Consider the following 26,829-nt stretch of genomic DNA (forward strand, 5'->3'; position numbering starts at 1 on the left):
CGCCTGCAGAAAAGCCCACTTTTGCAGAGCCGTGAAAGCAAAAGGTCGGGAATAGTATGTGTAAAATACAGCCAGATATCCTTGGCGGTTTTTTTCTTTATTTATTGAAGAATAAAGGTGGTAAGCCTCCTTCTCCTTTTTCAGCCTAAGGACCAACTTGTCCAGGAGACACTGTAGTCGCGTATTAAGAAGCGTGCATAAGTTATAGCTTGTGATACTCCTTAACCCCACGTGTGTACACCTGTGAGCCCAGCATCTTCCCACATCTCTTCCTCTGGGGGGCTGGAGTGGACGTGCTGAAGTCAACCTCTGCCAGTCTGCGGCTTCAACAAAAGTCAGGGAAGTAAAAGCCTTTGGACGTAAGTGGAGAGATTTTAGTCCCCAATTAAATTACACGGAAGAAGTAAGAATCCCGTGAGTGAATGTGTTGTGCCCCCCTCAGGATTATTCCTCCCTTCCTAGGAAGACATTGCTCCCATAATTGTAAAATATTTCTGCAAGTAAAGACACTAGATATATTACTGTTACTAAGTAGATTTGCCTCTTTAAGATAAAATCTGAGTAATGTCCATCAGTGATTGGAAGATTTGAAGCCCAGTCACTGCCTCTGTAATGATCAACTGATCTGTAATAGACAAAGTCCATCAAATAATGTCCTGGTGAAGGTCAGAAGTTTGGGAGCAGAACAGGCCCAGAGTCAAATTCCCGCTCCACTTACTAGGTGTACTATTTTTGTCACCAGGCAATCTCACTGAACCCCAGCTTTCTCACGCAGGAACTGAAGCCTGTAACATCTACCCTGTAGAATTTTCCCTAAGGGTTAAGCTAGGTCAGTTGGTTTCAGAACTTCCTCCTTTGCCGTCTTCCTCACCGTCGCGTTTATCTTCCTGGCCATCGTCTCTGTGGTCCTCACCGTCTCGCCATCTCGCATCCTCCAGGCCATCTTCCTGGTTGTCATCTTCATCTTTGCTCCCCTCTATCTCCTTTGCAGCTTTCTTTTCTCCTCTTCTTCCTGTCCCCCATCTTTCCCTCCTCCTTTTCTCCTCTTCTCCCCCAGCATTCCCTATAACAGAAGACTTTTCAGGGACCTTCACAGAACTTTGGGGTTCTTCAAACACTGTGTGAAAACCGCCGAATTAGGCTGTGTTTGAAAAGCCCTCACACCGTGGCTGGTCTCTGGTTGTGCCGTCATTGACTAGTGGTTCCCCTAGATCAGGAACCTAGTTCCCTACCGTATCCCCAGCAGCACATAATAGATGCCTAATAAAATTCTTCTTGAGTAAATGAACAATTGGATTTTCATTGTGATGTGTAGCTTGGATATATTCAAGTCATTTAAATGAAGGGCCAAATGGCCATTGATTTATAGACATCTTAAAAGGGCAGTTTATTGAAGAGAAAGTCAAAAGGCATTTCTAAGTAGTTACTGTAATTTAGAAGAAGAACCAAAAAGCTGCTCAAGAAAAACTAAAAGGAGATTGTTTAAATACATCTTGATTTGTCCAGTGAAAGAAATACTCTGCAGTCATTATAGGTGATGAGGTAGATCTATTTGTGTATGTATGTGTGTGTGTGTATGTGTATATATATATATATATATATTTTTTAACACAAATGATGTTCACTCTATAATGTTAAGTGAAAGAGCATATTCAGAGCAATATGTAGGGAGATAGAGATAAAAATATATTAACTTTGTATGTATCAGTACTATGGTTTATCTTTTATTTTTCTTTTTTTTTCTGATTTTATAATTAGAAAACAAAGCATGAAACTGGTTTTTAAAGCTTAAGAAAGCTGCTTTATATATTAAATATACAGGTGTAAACAGATCAATTTCCTTGTTGTTAGGGGTTCTGAATACTCCCGTCCAGTTTAAGATTATCTTTGAAGTCTTAGTTCCAGTTCCTAATTAAACATGATCTTCGGTACTCTATGTCCAAAATTTTCTCAGTGCTTTAAAATTTTGAACATCTTCTTCACCGTCAAATACACCATCTCCCGGCTTAATCCAATAAATAAAAGCCAGAGGGCACAAGCTTTAGGCACAGGTTTTCCTCTTCAGTTTCTCTGATCACTAGTCCCTATGCTTTCCATTTTCTGTTCTCTACTCATTTTGTAAATATGAGAGAAGACTCAGTAAAATATTTAAATAATTTCGCTAATACTATGGTTGAGACAAAAATAGCGCAGCTAAACTCAAATGTGAGGAGGTAGAAAACCACACTTTGTAATAGCTCAGATATTTTATTTGTCAGCTGATGTACAAGTGTTTATATCACAGAAGACCATTTTTAGGGGCATCAAACATGTATAATGTACAAGAAGGGACATCCAGGGAGTTGAAGACTGTACATGAGATTAGAAGAATGAGTTCTCGGGGCCCATTCTAGCATCCCCCCCATATAGCCCAACGGTCCACTTTATTTATTTATTTATTTAAAAAAATTTTTGGCCATGCCACGCAGCATGGGGGATCTTAGTTCCCTGACCAGGGATCGAACCCACACCCCATGCAGTGCAAGTGCAGAGTCTATACCACTGGACCTAAACGGTCCACTTTAAACACGGGGATAAAAACCTACGTGCAGGGCTGCTAGTCAGGAGATGCTGGCTGTTAACCTATGGGTTGGTAAGTCAGGCAGCCACCCACCCAGCGCCCAGGACTCCACAGACATCAGAGCAGGGCTGAGGGCGGGGGCAGCGTCTCTTTGGATTAGCCCCAGGCCCATGCTCTATTGGTGGTTAAGTATTTTGAATGGCCCCTGCTATGTATCACTTACATGTTGTGGTTAGAAGTTTGCATCAACAGTCTTTGTAGCCAAAAGACCTCAGTTTCATGCAGTTAAATCTTAGCCCAAGAGAAAATCTAGAACAACCAAACAGGATATGATACACAGAGGCAAAAAGTGGCACAGACCTACCCATCTCATTTTACCTAAGGTTGTGTCTATGAAAAAACACTTTCAAGTGAAATAACGTATGTGAAAGCATTATGTAAGCTGTGAAACGCTGTTTAAAGGTAATTTATTCATAAGTCTGTGAGGCGGAGAAATTTCAAACGTTCCATGGGAATAGGTTGATTCAAACTAAGAAACTGTTGAATGCCGGTTGCAAGGGTGGGAACAAAGAAGCACATAGCACATGCCAGACAAAGATGCTGCACCCGTGCGGTTCCGTAACCCTTACAGCAGCTCTGGGAGGCAGGTATGGGTAGCCTGTCATAGAGCCTGGGGATCAGTTAGAAGAGACGCAGAAAGCCCTGCCTTAGCTTGTGTTTCCTTTCTGTTCCCCGGCCTGATTTCCTCCATCCACGGGAGGTCCTCTACCTCTGCCTTTCCTCCCCTCTTGGGGCACTAGGGAGACATTAAAACTGCCACCATGTCTGGCAGGACCCCTTAGCAAAAATCAAGGAAGTAGGAAGGGGAAGCTCCAATTCTCAGCTCATTTTCACTGAGAGAAGGGCTCTGTCCTGGCCCCGGCTTTGCTCAGTGGGATAGTTTTAGGTCACTGAACGTGACCGCGTGATCACATTATACCATAAAATACGCTGGATGCAGCAAATAAAACAGATAACATTCCATTTCAAATATTCTAATGGAAGTAATTTAGAAAGTAATATTAAAAAATTATGAAACAGATTTTTCCCTTAAAATTATTATACGACAGCCTATATTGTTACCATGTGATAGTAGCAAATGCACAGGAGTGTTAGACGGACAGACTCAGTATAATAAAGAACGCTGATTTGTGTGTTGCAATCTTGGCATTCATCAGGTGGGTAGAGTAATTAGGAAGGAGATTCTGAAACCAAAGCCAGTAGCTTTTTGACAAAGTCCCTTTCATTCAGAGCATTTTCCAACTAAAAAAACTGGGGGATTAAATGATAAAATGATGAACAAATGAATTGTTTATGACTTCCTTCTAAGTAGACATTTCCTTAGTGATCTATACATTTTCATCATTTATAGTTATGTTAAAAATACTTGAACCTCAAAAAAAAAAAAAATACTTGAACTTGCTTTTGTTTGGGTTTCCCTTTCCATAATATTTCTACATTCTACGTTAGAATTTAATCATGAACAAAATGCCACATCATTCCTTATCCAAACATCATGAAATCATTGCAGATGAGATGAGGAGATAAAGTAATTGGATTAGAAATGGATGGTTTAAGTTTACACCATTTTATTATATCAGGAATTTTTGATATTTGAGACGTAGATTTCCACAGCTGTTCAATCACTTGTGCCTAAGATGCGTATATGAAACCAGGTTCTGTAATTTTGTTATTTTAAATTCCGAAGGAGGATAAGTGTAGATGGTGAAATCCATTCACCTGAAAAAGTTTTATATGAAGTAAAACAACTGATGTATCAATTTTAAACAACATGGAGGTATGATCCTTGTATTACTAAATATGCGTTAGCTTGATTCTCTGCTTTCTCTCACGTTGGGTTTATAAGCACTTTAATGAATGGTGGTCATAGTATCTGAGCATAAAAGTTTGCTTTTTAAAAATTTTCTAACCATAATGTTCTCCTAATCTTAAAAAATAAAATTTTATGTATTTTTTCCCATCTGACAATTACATTGGCCTATTGTAGAACAGTTTTTGATAAAGTGTTAAATTTTCTGTGGGATATACATGTATTTTAACCTCTAACCTATTAAATTATTTGAGAAGAAGAAAAAGAAATTTGTTGTGCTAAGAAACTATATCAAAGAATAATCCTTGTTATTTTTACTTATTCTCTGCCTATGCTGATGCTAAATCATAGCATAAAAAATCTTTGGGTAGTATTAGAGAAAAATTATGCACTGTTGCTATAGAAATTTAATAATCTAATGTTGAAAGAATTGTGTCATTAGAACTTTTTAACCGTTCTGATTTTGAGTTTAGTTCCTTTTAGATTTATTTAATTCCTAAAGAAAACAGTACAGTTCAGTCAGTTGGAGATTTTGTTGAACATTTTAAGTTAAAAATTTGTAATGTGGTAACTCTTGTAGCTTCTTTATTGAGGGGATGTGTGATGCTTGTGAAGTTCTTTACACAGGGACCAGATGAAGCTTGGGTTAATGTGAATTTGAAAACCTTTCCTAGAATTTCCCTGCAATTTATTAAAAATAAGCCATTTATTCACTAGTTTTCTTTATTAGAAATGATGGAGTAAAACTTTAAAACTTAGTATTTCAGTAATTAGACTGTATTCATTTAGTTGGATTGGACTGCAGTTTACTTTTGTACTTTCCGTGAAAACAAAAAATCAAAAATGTAATAACTGTAGTTTGTTGAATGTATTTTTAAAAATAGAAATATTTTACAAATGCATATTTAGGACTAAATAAAGGAATTGTTAATAAATTACTTTTGTGACTCATACATTAAAGGAAGCTTTAAGGGGACCTCTGGTTATCCATTAATCTGTATTACTGTAGCCGCAGTTAAATTACACTAATTTGTACTAGCTGGATTTGTGAAAGGTTCAAATTATGGAATATTTCTGAAGAAATCCAGTATTATTTTTCAAATTAAATCAGAATACTAAAGTTCTTGAAGAGTTTCTTCTTATTAAGAGTAATCTTTGAGTGTGGGCACTGTGTCTATGTTTATATGCCCCCATTGTAGCTAATGGTGTAATTCATTGAATTAACAAACATGATTTGTAATTATACCCATTGTGTAATACAGAGTACTTGACAAAATATATTTGAAGATACTTAAACAGTTGGTTATCAAGCATTTTAAATGCCTGCTGTCACTACCAACACCAAATATTGTTAAAACTACGAAATGGCATTCTGTAGAATGAAAAAGTTTTCTAAATGGAAATCGGTTTCATCCTGACTCTAGTATGGGTGATGAAAAAAATGACTAATTAAGTAAAGTTTTAAATTCATGAAACCTTTATCATAATTGAAATCAAGGAAGGAAACATCCTTTTTAAGAAAAATTAGTCTTTAATTCAGATTTTTCATTAATTCTAGTACAGTCTTAATTAGTGAAGTTTTAGTCTGCATTGACTTTATGGGACGTAAGTGAGACTCTGTGTTACCATACAGAAATCTTTTCTTTTTGTGAGAATGTTAATAACCTAGATGCTGAATGACGTGACTTTTACAGAGAGGAACCCCGGTGTTCACGGCGGTTCTTTGAGCCAGTGTCTCTGAGCTCTCTTTGGTTCTTTGCTTTGGTGTTAAAGAATTCCTTTCTACACAATAAATATTAATAACAGTTTTTCAGTTACTTGTAACTAAAAGGCTTCGTGATGCAGACCGCATAATGTCTTCAAATTCAACGAATGTTAGTGTCTGAAGGAAAAAAGCAATGATTCTTCACAATCCATTCCATCTAGATCTTTAAAGAGTATAGTTTTTCACGTTTCATCGAGTTGTCTCTGACACTTGTGACCTTTGGGAATATTATTGATGATATGCTTACATGCTTGTTAACGTGCTCTTAAAGAAAATCGAGATAAAAATACAAAGTTACAGTATCTGTTGGCTTTAGTAAACAACTTACGTGTTAGAAAATGTCTGTTTTCTGGAAAATATTAACTGGGTCTTAGAATTACCTTAATGGTTGCTCATATTGGAAGATGAAAAGCATCGCCTCTGTCAGATAGGGTTTCAGAGGCACAGAATGACTGTAAGATGCCTAATTTTGCTTTATACGTGGGACACAGATGGTTTCACCTCTAAGAAGGGATCACAAGCACATAAAAAGGAAATTAAACCTGTTCCCAAGGAATATGTGTGGTGTAGTACACTTTCGGAGAGAATTTTGAAATCGGCTAGCTTAATAAGCTAATAAAGCCAGCATTGCCACTGAACTTCAGTAGCAGAAAGTATGCCTTCCAAAGCGGTAGTTCTTTGACCAGACCTGGGTAAAATCAGTGCCTTTGGAGGTTTTTTGTTTTTTTTAATTAAACTCTTTATTTTGAGATCATCATAGACTCACATGCAGTTGTGAGAAATGATACAGAGGGGTCTCATATACCCTCCACCCAGTTCCTCTCTGTGGTAGCGTCTTGCAAAAACATCACATGACATCATAGCCAGGATACCAACTCGCCTTCATGTTTTCAAAATGCTTTTTGAGTCTGTCCACAAGGCCAAAGCATAGCACTATGTTTTTTCTTTCATTCTGAATAAAGAGCAACTGTGCATAACTATACATATAAAAATTATCTTTAAAATTAACCTGATGTATATATGATGAGATCTCTGTTATTACCTTTTGGGCACAAAGATCCATGCTGTAAAGCTGTTCATTTGCGAATAGTTGACTCTTAACAGATTTTACGTGGAGTGGTCTTTGTTTTCCTTCACAGTTTAGTTTATTGGTTCTGTTGACACATTTTACTTTGATTTTTTTTTTAAATCAGAAGTTGAAATCTTTGAATAATTTTGGTAATTAACCATTATCGTAATGGTAAAATTTCTTTGGAGCTCATGCAGCTATTTTGTTGGGAACAAAAGTGTGTTAGCATGTCGCAAGCACGCCACCGGCTTTAGATTCTAGGTTAGTAGTTCTGAAATTTTATGGATATAAAGACTCACCTGCAGAGCTGATGGAAAAGGCAGGCTCCAGTCCCCACTCCTAGATGTTCTTCGTTTTAGAAGGTCAGGGGCGGGGCCCAGGGATCTGCATTTGTAATTAAGTACCGCAGAGGATTCTGATGCACTCGGCCCCTGAACTGCATTTTGAAAAACACTGTACTAGACATGGAGCCTTTCTAGCATTATATTGTAGAAGCAATAGAATGTTTTTGTTTTTCTCTAAATATGTATAGAGAACATCATCTTCATTTTCTAAATTTTTGTTCAAATATGGAATTACTGTTTTTCATAGTCTTATTACTGAATCTATTAGAATTTTTATATTTTTTTAAAACTGAGTTATAATTGACATGTAACATTATATTAGTTTCAGGTGTACAACATAACAATTTGCTATTTATATATATTATGAAATGATCACCATACAGTTACAAATTTGTTACTCTGGTGATGAGAATGTTTAAGGTCTCCTCTCTTAGCAACGGTTAAATCTGCATACAGCGTTATTAACGATAGTCGCCATGCTGTGCGCCACGTCACCAGATTTATTTTTTTTATAACTGGACATTTGTACCATTTGACCACCTTCACCATATTTCAACCATATTGAAACAGTTAGATTTCAGTATTGCAAGTCAGTCACACCTCTGTCCCCCAGTTGAAATCGTTTTTCAAACCTAGAGAAGCAAAGGCATTTGCACAGTAAAGGGCTTGGAATAGAGATTGAGGAACAAACACCCTAAAAGCGCTGCCTTTGATGATTGCATTTAATCAAGTAGTTTGGTTGGTTGTCCTCTCCTACCACCCCCCCCCCCCCCCCCTGTCTAGTTTTTTTTTTTTTTTTTTTTTTTTTTAAGAAATGACAGAAAATTAAAAGTAATAAGGATTCGAGATGAAGGTAAAGAGGAAGAAAACGCTGGCGTAAAACAAAACAAGAAAAATAAAGGTGATTTATTTTTAAAAGCTTAGGAGTTCGAGCACTCTCCTGTGAAGGCAAGCATCCTGAGTCATTGCAAACAAGGTCAGATGAGGCTCAGTAAATTGTTCTGAAAGCTCAGAAACAGGAGAAGTTTTAGAAACATTTCCATCCAAAACTGATTTTCATTTTATAAATACTTGGCTATTCAAAATAGAAAATTACTTCATTAATCTAGAAAATTAGTCTGTGTGCATCGTTTTCTTTCTCAGAGATGACAGAAAAATGAGGTGTGACTTATTCACTTGACCTCTGAGTAACAAGCATCCTTTTAAGGAAAAGCTGGGGAATTATATATACCTTTTTTTAGATGTTTTTCTTGCTACTTAACCCAAAAGTCTAGATTTGCTTTCATTCATTACCAGTTTGCTTAACCCCCTTTTTTGCTGTTGGCTTGGCCGCACCATACTGATGTTATAGGAGATTTCTCACCATAAAGCCCAGTTGAGACTCTTGTTGTTTGAATGCTGTACTTAATTTGTTTTTTTGATATGTGCATGTCAAAACTTAGAGTGAATCTCCTCCTTCAAAATACATTTTTTGCTGGGGTGTTCTTTTTTGTGATTATCTTATTTATGAGGTTAGCAGAACAAGAACTCTACCTTGATTCACAGTGTTTGGAATTAATTATAGTGAAAGGGGACAGAAAAACATGCATGACTGTAGTCTGTTCATACAGATATTTGCATGTGCTGATGACTTCATTTTAACAATCAACGCTTTATTAACTTAAGACTTTTTGTAAAGTTGTAAGGTTTAGTTTACATCCTATGTTGAAATCTTTTTTTTAAGTCAATGAGAAATCTTTTTTTAAATCAATGAGAAATTAAATGAGTAAAGATGTTTTAGGTTTTTTTTTTTTTTTTTTTAATTGTTTTACCTAATGCTGGCGAGGATGCTGGAAGGCAGGTCCTCTCAGGCTGTTGAGAATGTAAATTGGGACAGTCTTTCTGGAGGGAAATTTTGGAAGTATAGTTTAAAATTGTTAAAAATGTACATTCCCCTCAACCCAGCAATTCCATTTCTAGAAATGTTTTAAATTATCAAAATACGTGCATGTATTTTATGTATTAAAATTCGTTAGACATAATTTCAACATACAGAAATGGGCTCCATTAAATTATGTCTTATCCATACAATGGCATGCTATGAACATCATAAAAGTCACATTTCCAAATAGCATTTAATGACATGGTAAGTTTGTGAGTGTTATGAAACAAATATTAGATTATTATAGTGAATACAATATGTATATGTCTGAGTGGTAGATCCAAAAGTATTTATAGCTTTTAACCTAGTAATTTTCCTTTTGGAAATGAATGTATATAAAGTGAAAGTAAACAAATATTTACACTTCTTTTAAAACACTGAACCAAGATAAGGAGAATAAAAATAATTCTCCCTATGAGTTATTATATATTTAATGTTTTAATACAGAAAATCTTAAGGGTAGTGTTAAAAGACTGTGGTTAGGATTCTGACGCATGCTTATCTACAGACTGTAAGAACTTTCTAAAACAAATCACTTTAAAATAAATGGGTGAACGGAGAAAAAATAAACAGCATTAAGATAGACTGGAAAGGACACTCTCTGGGATGTCAAAAGGACAGAGGGATTTGAGTCCTGACATTCCGGGAGCTGGGGTGGAGTGGGTATCTCTTCAATTCGGTATTGGGAAATCACTGCTATTTTCAGTTGTCAAATGCAGTTTATATCGAGATTCATCGGCATGCCCTTAGACAAATTGCTTATATTTCTATGTTGTTTTTCTCCATGCAGATTTACAACTAGTTTTGTGATTGTTATCAGAGCTCTTTAATACCAAAAGGTTCTTGAAGTATTCTTTCAAATATTTCATACAGTGATGATCATCAAAGGGACACTCATGAATAAAATTTCCTTAGAGAGGGAATAGCATCCCTCAGTTATAATATATTGGTTTATAGCTCTTGTCCGATCTTTTTCAATACACATACACAGATAGGCACTATACTGTATATGGCATGTCATAATTTTATTTTTTTCTCTTAGTACCGAATCATGAACTTCCCAAGTCACTCAATATCATTTGCTTTTAAAAGGCTTTAAACATTTTGTATATTATGCCATTATACAAATAAAGCAAAATTTACATTAACTAAGCCCATATTGTTGGATATTGGAATTGTGTCCAATACTTTGTGTTTCCACTGCAGTTAAGCATGTCAGTGGTTCTTTTGGAAAAGAATAAAATCATTTGAAACATATTATTATTATTGCGGTACGCGGGCCTCTCACTGCTGTGGCCTCTCCCGTTGCGGAGCACAGGTTCCGGACGCGCAGGCTCAGCGGCCATGGCTCATGGGCCCAGCCACTCCGCGGCCAGGGCACAAACCCGTGTCCCCTGCATCGGCAGGCGGACTCTCAACCACTGCGCCACCGGGGAAGCCCCGAAACATATTCTTTATATTATTATACCCCTGAACCTTATTTTGGGCAGTTATCGTCTGCATCTCTGTGAATCTTATCATGCCGCCTCATTATTTTATAAATTAAGTATCTTATCTCCCGAGCTGGGCTGTGATCTGGGGCCAGGGTCTCCATCTCGCAGCCCCTCAGAGCATCCTCATCCCAGCCGTGTCTCTCGCTCAAGCCTCCTGTGCCGGGGTGGCGTGTAGGGCCATGATTGAGCACAGGGACTCAGGCAGCCCAGGTTCAAATCCAAGCCTTACGACCCTGGTTAATTACTTGTCTGGGTTTCAGTTATCTCGACTTTCAAATGAAGATAATGGTAATACCTACCTACAGGAGATAAGGCTTAATACACAAAACACTGAGCCCAGGCGTGGGAATAGTAAACCCTCGGTGAGTAATAGCTAATAGCGGTACTTATTCCTGATTTGTTCAGAATAAGTCAGTGCACTGCTGTAGCCTCATCAGTATTAAGAAGGCATTTTCCCATTGCTCTTCTGTGTTTGCTTGTCCGTTACATTCATTTAGTCATGAAACTAACTATAGATTTTCACCTGCTTCACGTTGTGACTGGTTATTGTGAGAAGCTAACATTTGAATGAACCCTCACAATATTAGCCAGAATCCATCAATTATTTTATGCATAGCAAATTTGCTGGTCACCTCATGGGAAATATATTTCCTTCATTACTAAATCCATAGCTGAGAATGTGCACTGTCTTTCAAGTAAAAAGCTGATCAAAATAAAAGGTTTTACAATTTTATTATTTAAGGTTTCATAAGACAGTTTCAAATGAAATAACCTAGCTTTATATTTTTGTAATGTCTAAGTCAGTGGATTTTTTAGCAGTAAAATAAAATTGCATAGTGATTGCAAACTTAGGTATTTTGTTCATCAGCATCACAGCTCAAAGTGGAAAAACTACAGATGTGCACACTTGAGGCCTTCTTCGTGGAAGAAACCCTCTGTCACCTCCAATATTTAGTATCAGAAATGGTTTCAGCTGGTAGTCCTAAGCTTGCTGGACTAATAAATGTCTGTAAATTCTTGAGCAAATCAGAGTATGCTATAATAGTAAAATTAAAACAAAACTTCTGAGAAATACGGCCTTAGCGAGCTACAGCCATGAATAAACAAATAAAGCTATGGAAAATATAGGTTTGAAGACTTCTTAAAAGTGAAGAAACCTTTTCTAAAAGAAGCCTCTTCTCTTAAGTCTGCTTGACCTGCCATGTTTATAAGGGCCTTTCTCCCTCAAACTAACCTTCAAAAGTGTTTGTGATGAAACTTTTATATTTCTAATGTGTTTTGGAAAACCTGAAAGATTTAATGTGGTTTGGAAAATGTAATGTAACATTTAATTTTTAAAAATACTCCCAGAACATCTGCAAATCTTTCTTTAAATGTAGCCACATCTATCTGTTTAATTTACTCCTTGTGCTTATTATTTTTCTCATTATTATAATAAAACAAAATTGAAAAAGAGAGCAAAAATCCATAGACCCACCACTCTGAACAAATTATAAACTATAAACTATATTATTAGTGTTTGAAGCATTTTCCCAGATTATTAGAGTCTTAATTATCATCTTTAATGACTGCCTGAGATTCCATTAAGGTGTCTTACCACATTGTAACCGTTCCTTTAGTGCTCTTCCAGTGTTTATCTGTTAAAAGCAACCCTGCAGCAGACGTTTTAAATTTTTATCATGTAGTTTTCTCCTATACTTCTGTATCATTTCCTTGATATGTAGTTCCAGAAGTGGAATTTATTAGAAACAAACTAAGCTCGTTAAATTTAGAGTTCCTTACTGCCCTTCATAAGAACGTTTTCTTTTTCTTTTGTAAATGATATTGAAATAATATATCCTTATTTTCATATTCCTGTTTTTGTTAATTTCAGGCATTTTATATCCTTAATAGTAATCTCATTGACTTGTTATGAAGCAATACAAAATTTAGATTATTAAATATCATGTAATATGTGGTCAGTAAATCTTCAGCGAGCCTGTTCATTTAATTGCAATGTTACATCTGAGCTTTCAAAATCTTGATTTGTGGTGGTAGTTTTCTTTTTAAAAAAACTTTTAATAGAATTAATTTTTACATCATCACATTATGATAAATAAAATGAGGTATATATTCTCATTTATATATTTTTAAGGTACATATTCTCTCAAATATATTTAATTATAAGAGCTGTCATTTTGAAAAATTATACTAGTATAAACTAGACTCTGCTTTATTGCTGTTCCTCATATATTCTTTCAAGAATTCATATGTGGATATTGTCTGGGATTTTTAAGCCTAGTTATAAGTTATAGTGCTAATTTTTATCTGTTAAAGATCAGTTGACGAAGTCCCAAACCCCTCTTCCCAGTGTGACTTGTCTTATTAATTTGTATTATACCTGTAAAGACTGTCTTTTAAAGAATGAGAAGTATTTTAGTCACGTCTCGTTATGGAATAAAAGTCACTGTCAACGGATAAACTGAAATAAATGTCTTAATGGTTAGGTAGTTCGGCAGACTGTGTTTTTATAAAGACATTCATTACGCAACATTGTTTTTCATCATTACAGATTTAATTATAAAAGTCTATTTGCCTTTCTGTCTGCTGTGGCTGCTTGTGGGAGTGGTAGTTACTTACTGTTTTCCTGGCACATAAATTCAGGGTTTCTCTGCTTCACAGAAGAAAGACTAGTACATGATCTGGAAGGCTTTTTTTTTTTTTTTTGCCGTACGCGGGCCTCTCACTGTCATGGACTCTCCCGTTGAGGAGCACAGGCTCCGGACGCGCAGGCTCAGCGGCCATGGCTCACCGGCCCAGCCGCTCCGTGGCATGTGGGATCTTCCCAGACCGGGGCACGAACCCGTGTCCCCTGCATCAGCAGGCGGACTCTCAACCACTGCATCACCGGGGAAGCCCCTGGAAGGCTTTTTTTAAATATAGGAGAACGGTGGTCCACCTGGTATTTCTAAAGTAAAATCTCTGATTAGACGTGCACTCAAATAAGTTCTTACATGTTTTGTCCGTAAAATCTGACTCTGGGTACCGTTTAGAGTTTAACCTGGTGCCAGCTCCTCCTCATTTGCTTTTTTACCCATCCTCAGCGTAGAGGCTTCCTTCTGCTGCTTTCACTGTCTCCTGTCACCAACAGTAAGAAAGGGAGTACTTGCATCTCTTTGAAAGCCTGCCCTCCCATTAGTGTATTTAAAAGGAAACTGGAGGGGAATTCCCTGGCGGTCCAGTGGTTAGGACACCGGGCTTCCACTGCTGGGGGCTCGGGTTTGATCCCTGGTCGGGGAACTGAGATCCTGCAAGCCGTGAGGTGCAGCCAAAAAAATTAAAATTAAAAAAAAAAAATTAAAACTGGTTAAGAAAGGTGGTCGTTAAAATTAGAACCTTTTCTGTTTGGAAGTATTTCATTAAGACATTAATGCTGTCCGTTTAACTCATATTTATTAGAAAACTAGATTGCTACTTTACACGGATAGTTGTGCAAACGCAGAAAATCGTATATATTCTAAGAATTGCCTCTGAGGCAAAAAACTGTGATGCTGACAGAAACTACATGGACATGTAATCGGTTGCAATTCTTTAAGTATTGGGATTTGATGACCAAATAAATAGCTTAGCCATTCACCTAAGCTGCATGATCATACTAATAAGTTCACAGTCACATATCACTTACTGTAATTCATAGGCATTTTTAAATGTTTGCCTGTTTTCTGGGATTATATTGATATTTGACAGAAAAGTTAGAAATATTTAAGTTCTCTTTAATGCCACTTTTAATTAATTAAATTTAAAACTTTAAAAAAGTTCCCACTGAAAAACTCAAAGTGAACGTCAGAACCCTATTATATCTTTTCTCTCCTAGAAACTCCAAGTAATTTGGAATTTTTATCCACATATCTTAGAAAAGGAAACATTTCTTCCCGGTTTGCTTTTAACAGGAAGACTGAAAATATTGTGTGTGTGGATGGAAAGCGTTTCTTCCGTGGATCAACCACTGTGTTACTTCGGCATCGTTCTGTAAGGTGGTCAATGCACGTGTTACACTCTCAGAACACGGTAACCATGCTTATAACATGTCACAGGTTTTTGTTTGGCTTCTCAGGAAAGAAGTTCTATACTTAAACTTTTCTCAGTTCTGGGAAATTTCCCAGTATCCTTCCCTTGCCCATGACATATGTCTTGCCCTACCAAAAGAATTTTCCGCCGTTTCCTGTGTTTCAGTGAAGGAACTGTAGGTCCTTCTCTGTAGGCCCAACTCTATGCTCAGATACATATTCTGAATATATCAGACACAGAATCAAGGCATGTCCAGTAATCAGGTTGAAAGGAAAGCAGTGGGAATATAGGAACAGAAACAATTATAAAAGGCTGTCGGAAGTATTCCACTTAATGACTACTTATATAACACCTGTGTTCCCTTCTTAAGCCTTTGAAAATGCCCCAATATATTTTATGTGCTATTTTATTTTTTGATTCAAGTATTATTTCCATTATTATTTATTTATTGTTTTGATGTAATAGTCCTTGTTTTTATTCACCATTCCAGTCTTTTTCTTTTTCACTTAAGTTCCTAAAGAAGCTCATTTTGTAATACACCTGCTTTCAGCACGAAGACTTTCAAAAGGTTATTTAAAAATAATTTTAGGTGATCAGTAAGAGACTGAGGATTGTAGGGGAAAATAGGCAGCAGAAAAATTTTACTAAAGTTAAAATGCACTATAATTGTACCCCCATCACAGAATCTCAGAGACAGAAGGGAATGGGGTCATTAAAGAGCGGTTTCGAGTCACTTTGCTTAAGATAACATAGTAAGTAAGTAGGTAGTTGGTGTCTCCTCAGAAGACGAATCATTTCCCTTTGCAGCCGTATAGGATCTGAAGTTCAAAAATAAACCGTAATCTGAGAAGAAATGTGTTAATCTTACAACACGTTATTGAACATTTACAGAAGGCCTGCGTAACTATATTTTTAAGGTATTTATTCTCTGATCGGCAGAATGAGTGAGACACATTTTTCCCCCATTCCCCCAGCCTCCTCCTCTCTGCCGCCCCCTCCTGGGTGTGTAGAGTAACGCGACGATTAAACCAACAGGGGCCGAGGGGCCGGGGTGCCGGCGCAGGCTGGCTCCGGGCCACGTGCGGACAGGGGAGGTTTTGTGTTACTCCAGGTTTTGGTGTATCGACGTGTCCTCGCGAGGGAGGGGATCACCCAGTTGAAATACATACTGCAACCCCTGAGGGATTAAGTGTGTTTCCTTTGCTTTATAGTTAAGAATTTTACAGTTTCTTTGTTTGGAACATCTCCGATGGCTTAATGATTTCTGTAGCTCCCACCCCCGCCCCGATGGGACCAGATGTGTATCACAGCAGCAGCTGAATCTCTGTAGATTTGCCAGTTTTACTGCTCACCTTGTGGTATAACCTTTTCTTTTTGAGTATCGTTTCATTCTTCTGCCATGGATCCCAGATAAAGGTGATTTTACTTATTTCTTGCCTTTTAAAATGTTCATGTTCTATTTTTTTTTTTTAATGGTGGCATTTAAGCTCTTTGTAGTGTTTTAGGGAACTGTTTCAGAGGTCAGACTTGTCATATTATTGCTAGTTTATCACCATTAATGGTTTCAGTCAGCATGCCTGTTTTTTTATAGTTGTGGAGGGATCCACAAGACTTTATTAATTTGCTAGTCTTTTGTCCCCATTAGATTAGGATGAAGTAGCACTGGTTGAGGAAAGGTTCCTTTAATCTGTGAGACCCAAGTTTTAAAAAGTTGGGTTTGAAAAAACAATTTGAAATCTAAATAGTCTGTTCATATTAGTCGCCTTTAGTGGACTTTAATGCATTTCCTTATTGTTCTTCAAAACTGGCCTTCAGAATTACCTGTTTTAAAAATGATTTTTGCAAAGATGGAATTATGGTCCTTGGCAGGTGTTAGAATAGAAATCCCTTGGAGCTTGTTGCGAGATCTCTGGAGGGTTCTTAGCCTCGCCCCGGACACCTCCTGCTGTTGACCGTGCTGGCTAAGATGAGGGGCCCGAACTTCATGTGCTGTAGGAGCAGAGACCACGTCCTCTCTTTTCCAAATGCTAACCTGGTGCTCAAGTCTGCTGATGACACGGGGAGACGTGTGGGCTTGGGGGAAAACTAAGCATGTTGAGGTGGGGGTGGGAAAGATCCAGCTAAAAGACACCATGCTGTGGAGAAAAGGGGTGCCTGATGGACTAGGTTTCATAGGAGGTGGGAGGGAACAGGGTCGCCAGCCCAGGTGGAGGGAAGGAGGAGGCTGCACCCATCGGTTGAGAGCGGACCAGATTGAACTCGCCCCCCACCCTCCCGTGAAGGGGAGCAGAGCCAGTGGGCTAGAGAGGTCCAGGGGGCTCACCAGGGAGTGGTACGAGCCCCCTTTGAAACTGGTGACTCTGAACTTGAAGTGAGCCCTCTTGTCCTGTCGGTGGTTGTTCGGGCAGAGCTCCACTGCCGAGGCACACACGAGAAGCAGAATGTATGGCAGACCAGTGAGTCAGCTCTGCGCTAATGATGGATGCGGCACGGCTACCACGAAGGGTCCCTGCGGGCGGGGTGCCCCTGAGGACCTGACAGGAGGTTCTGACCCTTAGAGGGGAGCAATCAGGGGTGAGAGAAGATGAGGCCTCGGGAGGTAGAGGGGCCGGAGCTTCTGTGAAGGGCTTTCTGTGCCACGTGAGTGCCTGGACTTTATTCCCTGGGCAGCGGGTAGCCATGAAGAGTTTTAGGCTGGGAACTAACATGATCAGGTCTGTACCTGAAAAGATCGTGTTGGCTGCTGTGTGAGAATTTGATAGGGGTAATCAATAATGCAGATAGGAAGTGTGGGGAGTCGCTGTAATCTAGGCAAAATAAAATGGTCGCCTGAGTTAAAGGAATGGCACCAAGGATGGAGGGAAATGGGCGTCCTTGAGAAATATTTAGGATCAGCATTTTACCCTGCGGTTCTTTCTGGGGGAAAAAAAGGATTCTAATTGACTAAGGCTCCATTGATATTGGCTTTCTACTAGATAAGTTTAGTTATTCTTTATTAGTTAACCTAACGAAGGTCTGTCCAGATTTTATATTTGTATCATTTAGGTAAAAATTTTTATTACTTTTTCTTTTTCCTAAGTAGAACATACATGGTCTTTATAGACAATTATAAAATACAAAAAGAATACTCACCCCACATCTCTCTACCCAGATCTTGTAAATATTTTGCTGTGTTTTCCTTCCATCTCTTTTCAGAAAGCAGTGTTACAAATTGAGTTCCCTCTGGCAGGAGAAAGGGTGACCTATAACACCATTTCTGAAGCTCGTCAAAACCAGTGCAACTTTCTGAGTTTTCTTTTACTTATAGGATATGGTACTTCAGGCCCCTGATAAGTGCTGGGTGACCTTTTAGGGCGAAGCCTCAAAATACAGCTTAATGAGCGACGGCCTGAGTAGCATGTTTGGAGGAGAACATTACCCCAGCACCACGTTGAGCACACACACACCTTATTTCAAATACCTCGTGGGGAAAAATCAATGGGAACAGCGAGTCTCACTTAATTTGTTTATTCTTGGTATGGCTGTGGAACACTGGTAACAACCAAAGAGCCATGGCTGACCGCGTATCTTAACTGATTTGTAAGCTGAAAGTAATGGTATGTGGAACCCTGCTGGATAAGGTGCCTCTCCCGGTGCTTTATTTATTTATTTTTGTTAACATCCCTTTTAACTTGGTCTGAGACCGATTGAGACATTATCTTGGACCTGGGAGGCTGTGAGCCATACTGGAATGACAAACACTTGTTGACAGCTTTGAGAAGATGGATGGAAAAACAAACTCTGACAGGGTTCACACGTTTGTTTTTCCTTTGAGTCTTTAGAAGAACGTTGCCCCCATTATTTAGCATAGGGGAAGAAAAAGTTGCACCTCGTTATCAAAGTCAATATTTCCTGAGCCTGACTTGCAGACATCTCTAGAACACATCTACTTTTTGCATAGCGTGTAATTAATCAAAATAGGAATAGGAAGTTCATCACTAGGGCCAAGTTATATTTCGACCTGCTTTTGGTGTCTGTGTCATTTTAGCTTACAAAATTCAGTAGTGTGGTAAGTATGTTGTTATCTGTTAGAAGGGCTAATAAGTATATTTTATATCTGAGCAGCATCTCTCTGGAGTAATAATAATTATCTACTAATATAAAAGCATGGTATAATAGAAAAGCACAAATCTGATATTAGGAATCTAATAAATATTTACCCATTGGTGTAATAGTGACCCATATCTTCATGTGATTACAAGGAGGAAAAAGTAATCCATTTACTACTCTGTTAAATAGACAGAACTATTGATCCCCAAACTGATTATGAGACAAAGATTAATATAAATTATTTACTATGTTTATAATGATTAATGCCTTTCAGATACTTAAACTAGGAGTAACGTAGGTAAGTTATTTTATAGGTATGACGTGAGATGAAATGATTTGGGGCTGTTAGCTTTACAGTGAGTTAGAAATAATTTCACTGCATCCGTCTGCCTAACATCTTCCCATTTTCTTCTGGTAATAGAATTGTCCTTTCCTATCGAGAAAATAACACTCACGATTTGAGGGCGATACAGTATCACTGTGTCTCTCCACCTGCACCCTCCCCGTGGTCACAGGCTAGTCGCATCATCACCTAGCTGTGAGGATTCATGGCCATGGTGGTTCTGGACTTTTCTTTTGGAGGTATCAGGCAATAAACTTTCTGCTAGGGTCACCAGGAGGATGAGAGTCTAGGGCTGCCTGTGCCATTTTGCCTGCTTCCTGGAAGGCGCCTGCATGCAGGAGTGCTCGGGGTAGATGCGAGAGACGGAAAGAGCCAGAATCATGACAGCACATTTGGCACTGGACCCAGTAATTCCTAAAAGCAAGGCACAGCCCTGTAGTAAGAAATTAAACCCCATTTTTGCTTTGAGCTGTTTGGGTTGTGTTTCTACCATTTGCAGCCCCAAGAGCCTGACTCATATAACAGCTCATATGATAGCTGGGGGGCAAGAAACTAGGAGGAGTGTCACCAGTGGAGGCTGGTGGGGTGGGGAGCCGGGATTAAAGGGGAAATTTTAAATGAAAAGAATTCCAGAAGAACGACGGATTTTTATGAGGGAAAGAGACTGAGAGAAAAACTTCTTTTGGAAATGAACATAGACAGAAAATAAGTTGTTTGCTGAAGGAAAAGCAAGTATTATTCACTCCTGGGCAACGCACTGCTCTGATGTTTGAAGTTCTTACAGCCTTTCCTGTATTGGGATGTTGGAACTAAGAGGCCCGGACCCATATGGTGTTGGCTTCAACTGGAAAGGGCGGAGGTGGAGCCTTGGAGGTAACTTGACCCAAGGAATCAGTGTTGGGCCTCTCCTCCACTTCCCTTTCTCCTGTTCCGTGGCCACAGGCAACCCAAGAGAAGGGAGGACATACCTTCCTGGGCTTTTGGTTTGTAAAATCCCAAGGAAAGACTCTGTTTGAATCCGATACCACTCAGTAAACCAGTCACTGTGTCCAGGCGTGGGGTAAAGTACTGGGTGACATGGCCATTTGAGACCTAATGACTAGAGCCTTCTAAAGGAAGGGCCCGAGAGGACAGGCCTGGGTTGAGCGGCTGTCCAAGTGTGTTCACCGAAGCGTATCACTGGGGGTGGTATTCGAAGCAGCGAGGGTATATGAAAAGGGCCGAACAGTGTGTTCTAAGGGTTGGTAAGACAACATTCGTATTTTATTTTCAACACAAGTTGTAGCAGTTTTACTTCTCTGCTTCGGACGTAGTTGGAGCCAACTGAAATGATAATAACATTACGAAAAAATTGCAAAGCACAGGGGAAAAATGTGAGTAGATTATCAAGGCAGCTATGTGTTCTAAAGTGTTTAAATTTCTCATCTGTATCACCGCCGCTTTACGTTTTGGGAGTGTGGTTTCAATAGCTAAACCAAAGCAGTGAGCCTCGCTGAAAGGCATTATAGGCAACGCATGAAAAACAGCGTAAAGCAGCATAATGTGCTTGGAGGAATTGTCTGGCCCTCGCTGGAATGAACCAGAAGTCTTGGTCAGCGTGGTATTTCTACCCAGATGTGGCTTGTCCTGATAAATTTGAGCGTTCGTGGGAGTCAGAAGCTACTGCCAAGTTTTGGCACCCTGCAGTTCAGTTGCTGTGCTCTAGACCTCAGTTCCCATCTTGGATGGCTGACTTGCCAGAAACAGAGAAAATATAACATCTTTTTTCATCCAGATGAAACCATTCATTACAATTCCTGAACTAAGTGTGTGTGTGTGTGTGTGCGCGCGCACAGACTTGAGAACTGCCAAGATAGTTATTTATACAAGAGTTTCTGTGTTATATTGGATAACACCTTACCAGCATTTAAATAACATGATTTGTAATTGGAATCCTCATTAGTCCTGTGAAATTAAATTAATAGGTCAAATACTTATAGAATGTGTTTGAATATTGGGGAAGGGAGGGAATGTGACAGACGGAACATTTTAATTATGTGTAACTTGAACACATTCAAAGAATTTTTAACACTTATAAATTGTAAATCGTTTCAACGTGTAATTCAGTCTACAAATATAGTTACTTGCAGTGATGGTTTATTTAATAAATTATTTATTGAGTGCCTATTTGCGTAGTTCCCTTTAACGTTAAGGTTGGGATATTCACATATCTCAGGAAGCCTGTCATTGAGATCATAAGATGGTCATACTGGACAGGTAACTACTTTTAAACAGCGGCCCTGTTGAAAGTATTAGAGAAGAGGCCTGTATCAGTTAAGGTTTGATCGGGATGTCGGAACCACTTGAGAGATATAAGGGATTAGGCCTGGTGGGACCATGGATGTGATGCAGTCCCGTAAGCCTCTTGCCCCTGTACCTGGTGCCAGGCCTGAGGAAAGCAGAGGAGAGCAGGAGTGACCCGGAATCCGCAAGGAGGAGCAGAAGCGCATGAGAAAAGACTGGACCACGTGTCTGTTTCCTGCGGCTTCCAAGCCTGCACCTTTGATGATGCAGGTTGACCTGCAGGAGAGCATGCACTTGACCATGGAACAGCACACAGACTTGGCCCAGGATCACGAGACGTGGACAAGCTCGGCGGGCAGCTGCGGGCCCCGTGCCGCTCCAGGCCAGCAAGGTGAGCCAACGGATCCCAGCTGCCACGTGTGAGCCGCAGTAGAGCCAGACCTCACATCAGTTTTGCAAGTGTAAACATGGCCGCTCCTGCATTCCCACCTTCCAGATCTCATGTGTGCTTCCGTGGCTGCCCCTAAGCTACAGCTGTGGGGAGAGGGCGTTCCGGGCAGCATGGTTCCCGGTGAGCTAAATCAACGCGGCACAGACCCATCACAGCTCGTCGTTGTCGGCCTGGCGCTTGGATACACCCTTCAGTCGTACTTCCAGATAAGGCGATAGCAAAAAGTTGTGTGTACACTGAACATGATGAAATTCTCCTTACAACCAACAGTTCACTGATCCACTCCCTGAAAGAGGACAAAGTCCCTTTATTCATCTCTGGGGGAATGTTCACTTCTCTTCCAGCTGATCCTGTGTAACTTCAATACTGAGGCACGAGAGTAAATACTATTAGCATATATTCAGTGGTAGGAGAATGGGAGACAAATAAAAAATGTGGTTTATATATACAAACATATTTATAGTAAAACAAGGAGAAAATACTCAGAACTATTACATTCCTTGTTTCTGCAACTGGTCGTAGGGTTGTAGCTGGTGTTTATAACTACCTTCTGCTGGCCAGTCCGCGTGCCCTTGGACGGCTGTAGTTCCTTGCCACAAGAGATGACCCAAAGCTTAGTTCTTGGAGGCTCTGGGACTGGACCTCTTATACTCTGGGGGCAGGAAGGTAACGTGGCAATCCACCTCGTGGAACAGTTTCCTGAGTAGTTTCAACGTGCATCTCCTCGATGACTCACTCCAGTGTGTTTACCTATGAGAAATAAAAGCATGTGTTCATGCAGCGACTTATACACAGATGTTCATCGCAGCTTTTTCGTAATAGGTAAAACCCGGAAACAACCCAAATATGCAACAAGTGAATGGATGTACAGATTGTGGTATTACCGTGTCATGGAATATTAACAGTAAAAAGGAATGACCTATTGATACACTCAGTGATAGGATGAATCTCAAAATAATTATGCCACGTGAAAAAAAATCCAGACGAAGAGAGGGCATATTATTTGATTCCATTTACGTAAAAGTCTAGAAAATGCAAATAGTCTATAGGGGCACAGAGTAGTTGCGTGTCTGCCTAAGGATGAGGTGTGGACAGGAGGGTGGGGGAGAGGGACTGCAAGGGGGCATGACCGAGCTTTTGGGAAGATGGATGCGTGCGGTGTCTTCATGTGGTGATAGCTTCAGGGGTGTGTACAGATGTCAAAACTTAACCAAGTCGTATATTTTAAATACATGCAGTTTATTGTATATCAAGTAGACCTCAGTAAAGTTAAAAAAAAAAAGATTGAACCAAAAAATGGACAGTCTGTATTTTCATTTACCAACTAGAGTGACACTGCTATCATGTGAAATCAGAAACAGACTTATCACCTTTTAAATTCTGTAATTCTTGACAAGTGATTGTTGTATTTGCAGCATTTCGATTTCACCTCAGGTGCAGCCACATTTCCAAGTGGTTCAGGCAGGTGCCATGGGGATTGAAAGGAGGAGGGGATCACATCAGATCAGAGGTTCGGGCTTCAATTAAACCGGACCTTAGTCTTGAAGGAAGGGTCGGTCTGTGAGGGGCTGGGAGTCTTGTGGGCGGGTGCAGGTGTGGGGGAGAATCGGCAGCTCTCGGCCTGCATGGCAGCAGTGTCGTCACACACTGCCCGACGTCGGTAGGTGAGAGCAACTGTTCTCATTTGCTGCTGAGGAAACTCTTGAGGCTCCAGACACTAAGTATTTCCTGCAGCCTCAGACCTAGAAGCCACCTAAGTCTCCATCCCCCGGGCACTTTGCTGTGTTCATAAGACAGTGACAGGTGTGACACCCTGGTCTCAGGTGTACAGGAGAGCTGTCCCAGGCAGAGGGGCATGTGGCCTTAGTCTCAGTGTAAGCTCCTCACTTGTGTATGGTTTCATCTGGCATCTTATTCCCTTCAGACCTGGCCTTGGCTCTAGTAGCCCATTTCCTGTGTCATCTGGTGCTTGGTTAATTCACAGGCTTTGGGATGTGTGAAAAGTTCTGAAATTGTGGACAGCACTAATGCTCTAAAGCTGAAACATTGGCTTTGAGGAATGCAACTGTGTGTTTAACACGTGGTTTTCAAAGCGGGTAAAAGTAGAACTGTGCATGTTCCTGATAATTAGTGCATATATTTTTAAAAATGTGTCTCTCCCAGAGAATTTTTCTCTAAAGAGTACCAAGAGTATGAGTTTGTAGTATCAAAATTAAAATGAAATTTACTGTGGAAAAAAAAACTGTAGAATTAAAGCGGGAGAGAATAATTGTTTCACACTGTATTTAATGTTTTGTTTTGTTTTCAATCTTTTTGCAGTTTTTTGAGGTTCCATTTGATTCAAACATGAATAGGACAAAGAACAGACCTCTGGTTCGTGGACAGATCAGGTAAAATCATGAATGTCAGTCTCCTCCATGTTACAGAACATTCATTTGCTTGTCCATCCTGAATCATTTCCTGGTATTTTGCCTTGAGTTGTAAAGTGAAAAGAACACCCCACCCCCAAAGGGACATACGGGGAGGGGGATATGTAGTGCTCTCCAACTCTAACCAGAATGCAGGGCTCAGAGCTCAGAATGGATCTGAGATGGGCAGTTTTGCTGTGGGAATAACTGATGCGATAGTTTCCCTTATTAGACTCGATTTTGAGACGTGGGCTTGTTTTGCTCGTAGTGGCTAAAGGTAAAAACATTCCATTAACACAGGTGATTTCAGACAGATCCATACAGGGTCTCAGCAGCAAGCTATGTCTGAATCCTTGTGTTTTCAGATGAGCTGAGAGCACCGTTAGACCCCAAGTAAAGCACTGCGTCCTTTACTCTCCTCTCCACCAAATTCAACTAAGTAGAACTAAAAGGCATATGAATATTTTAATACCACTAACGGTTAATAATTAAACATTTTACTTCCTGGAGGCCTCGAAACCGGCATTTTAAAATATTTTTTAAAGTCTAATAGCCAGCACAGGTGAGAAGAATAGAAAGGACCAGTGGTTCATACTGCATGACTGTTGTAAGTCAGAGAAACCCCTGTCCACCTGTCCCGGCGGAGCCCTCACGGAGCTTCAGATTCATTGGCGTAACACCGTGGATCAAATAATCATACATATCAAGCAAAACAATAAAGGAAGCAAGTTCAGATGCAGTCAGATGTCTGTGTAAACGTAATTTTTAGTATTTGCTGCTTTCAGCCATTCAGTTCTTAAATGAATCTAAATATTGAAAGGGCAGGAGATCCAGATGAAAACACCTAAGGACAGAAACCTCATACCTGACTGATCCTTTATTTCCCTTTGTGAGATCTGATGCAGCTGTCTGCTGTCTTTATGTTTAGAAAGTGTCAGAAGCACTTTGATTTGAGTAAAGTCGTTTTAGAGGGCACACGTAAGCCCCGTAACCCATCTCAAAAGCTAAACGATGCTCCTGCCACCGCTGAAATCACTGGTGCCTTCCTACTTGTTTGGAATTTCTGTCCAGGCTTTCTTCCTCAGTGAAATCATACTCCTTTAGGACCAAGGGAAACGGGATAAGCCCAGCAAACAGCCATTAGGCATGGCATGGTCATCAGATACAGACCGTCATTCTTCTAGTAGCTCGTCTTACTTCGCCCAGCGTGCTCATTTCCTCGCACCCAGGAAAGCACAGTCTCTCAGTACATCCAGGAGGGAGGAGCGTCACGGCATTGGTGGCTGGTGTTGGCAGTGCCCTTGCGTTAAACGAAGAGGCTACAGTACGAGATTATTAGTCTTGATAGACTTGGAACTTATCTTTTGTTTGCAAGATGACCGAGGCAGAATCTCATTTATGATAATAAACCGTAATTGCTCTTCTAGAGGGCAAATTATAGGCCTGAAAAATCTAGACTCAGACTTATTTTTCTAGCTAGGATGTATTTTATTAAATAGGTACAAGGAGCTGTTATGAGTCTGTGGCAAAATCTTGCATTGAGAATCATAGTTTTAAAACTGAAGACTTAATATCTTGCCAGTTAGTGTTTACTATAATTCAGTAAATCATTTTCTTCTACACAGATATTTTATAAATGAGCGGCCATAGGGGTATAGTAGAAAGTCTTGTAGACGACCATTGACATTTATCTCTCAGCTTTGGTGGCTCTCCCATTCATAACGGCTGTTCGGCCTTAAGTCCAAAGCCTAGCCAGTTTGCTCTGAAATTCTCTTTTGGTGTTTACTGTCCCATTTGATCTGGGCCTGTATGAATCTGCACAACCCTGTAGACTTAGTCACAATTTGGCAGGTAAAGTGTGATCCCTGTCATTGTTGACGGGCAGCGGTGAAGTGAATCTGGGGAAGAAATCCTTAAAGGTCTTTTGCTGATGACAGCTTTTGTCCATAGCTTGGTTGTATCCATTTGACAGACATACTGTAGACGTTTATTTTCATTATCTTTTTCAAGTGATTGCAGATTTTTTTGAAAATTTTTGTTTAAGTGAACTAAATTCTATTCTAGGGAGTTAAAGTAATATAGCAATCCTGAAGGAAAGAAGCACATGCCTGCACTGGTCGTTCTGAGAGCTCTCGAGGACCTGGGGGAGCTCCCTGAAGGAGCTCTTCGCTTGTGTGCACCGTCGG

General features: G+C 39.6%; 1 protein-coding gene across 2 annotated transcripts in view; it reads left to right on the forward strand.

Annotated features, from left to right (window-relative positions):
• COX10 (cytochrome c oxidase assembly factor heme A:farnesyltransferase COX10) overlaps nt 1-26,829 on the forward strand; it is a 110,584-nt gene that overhangs the window by 50,689 nt on the left and 33,066 nt on the right. For both annotated transcript variants that reach the window (XM_027131094.1, XM_027131093.1), the window contains exon 5: nt 24,555-24,625. In XM_027131094.1, the coding sequence (XP_026986895.1) occupies nt 24,555-24,625 (71 nt within the window). The remainder of the gene's footprint in view (nt 1-24,554; nt 24,626-26,829) is intronic.

The sequence above is a fragment of the Aethalodelphis obliquidens genome, unplaced genomic scaffold (genome assembly GCF_003676395.1).
Source record: "Aethalodelphis obliquidens isolate GAN/ISIS:26980383/991018 unplaced genomic scaffold, ASM367639v1 scaffold38, whole genome shotgun sequence".
Classification (NCBI taxonomy): domain Eukaryota; kingdom Metazoa; phylum Chordata; class Mammalia; order Artiodactyla; family Delphinidae; genus Aethalodelphis; species Aethalodelphis obliquidens.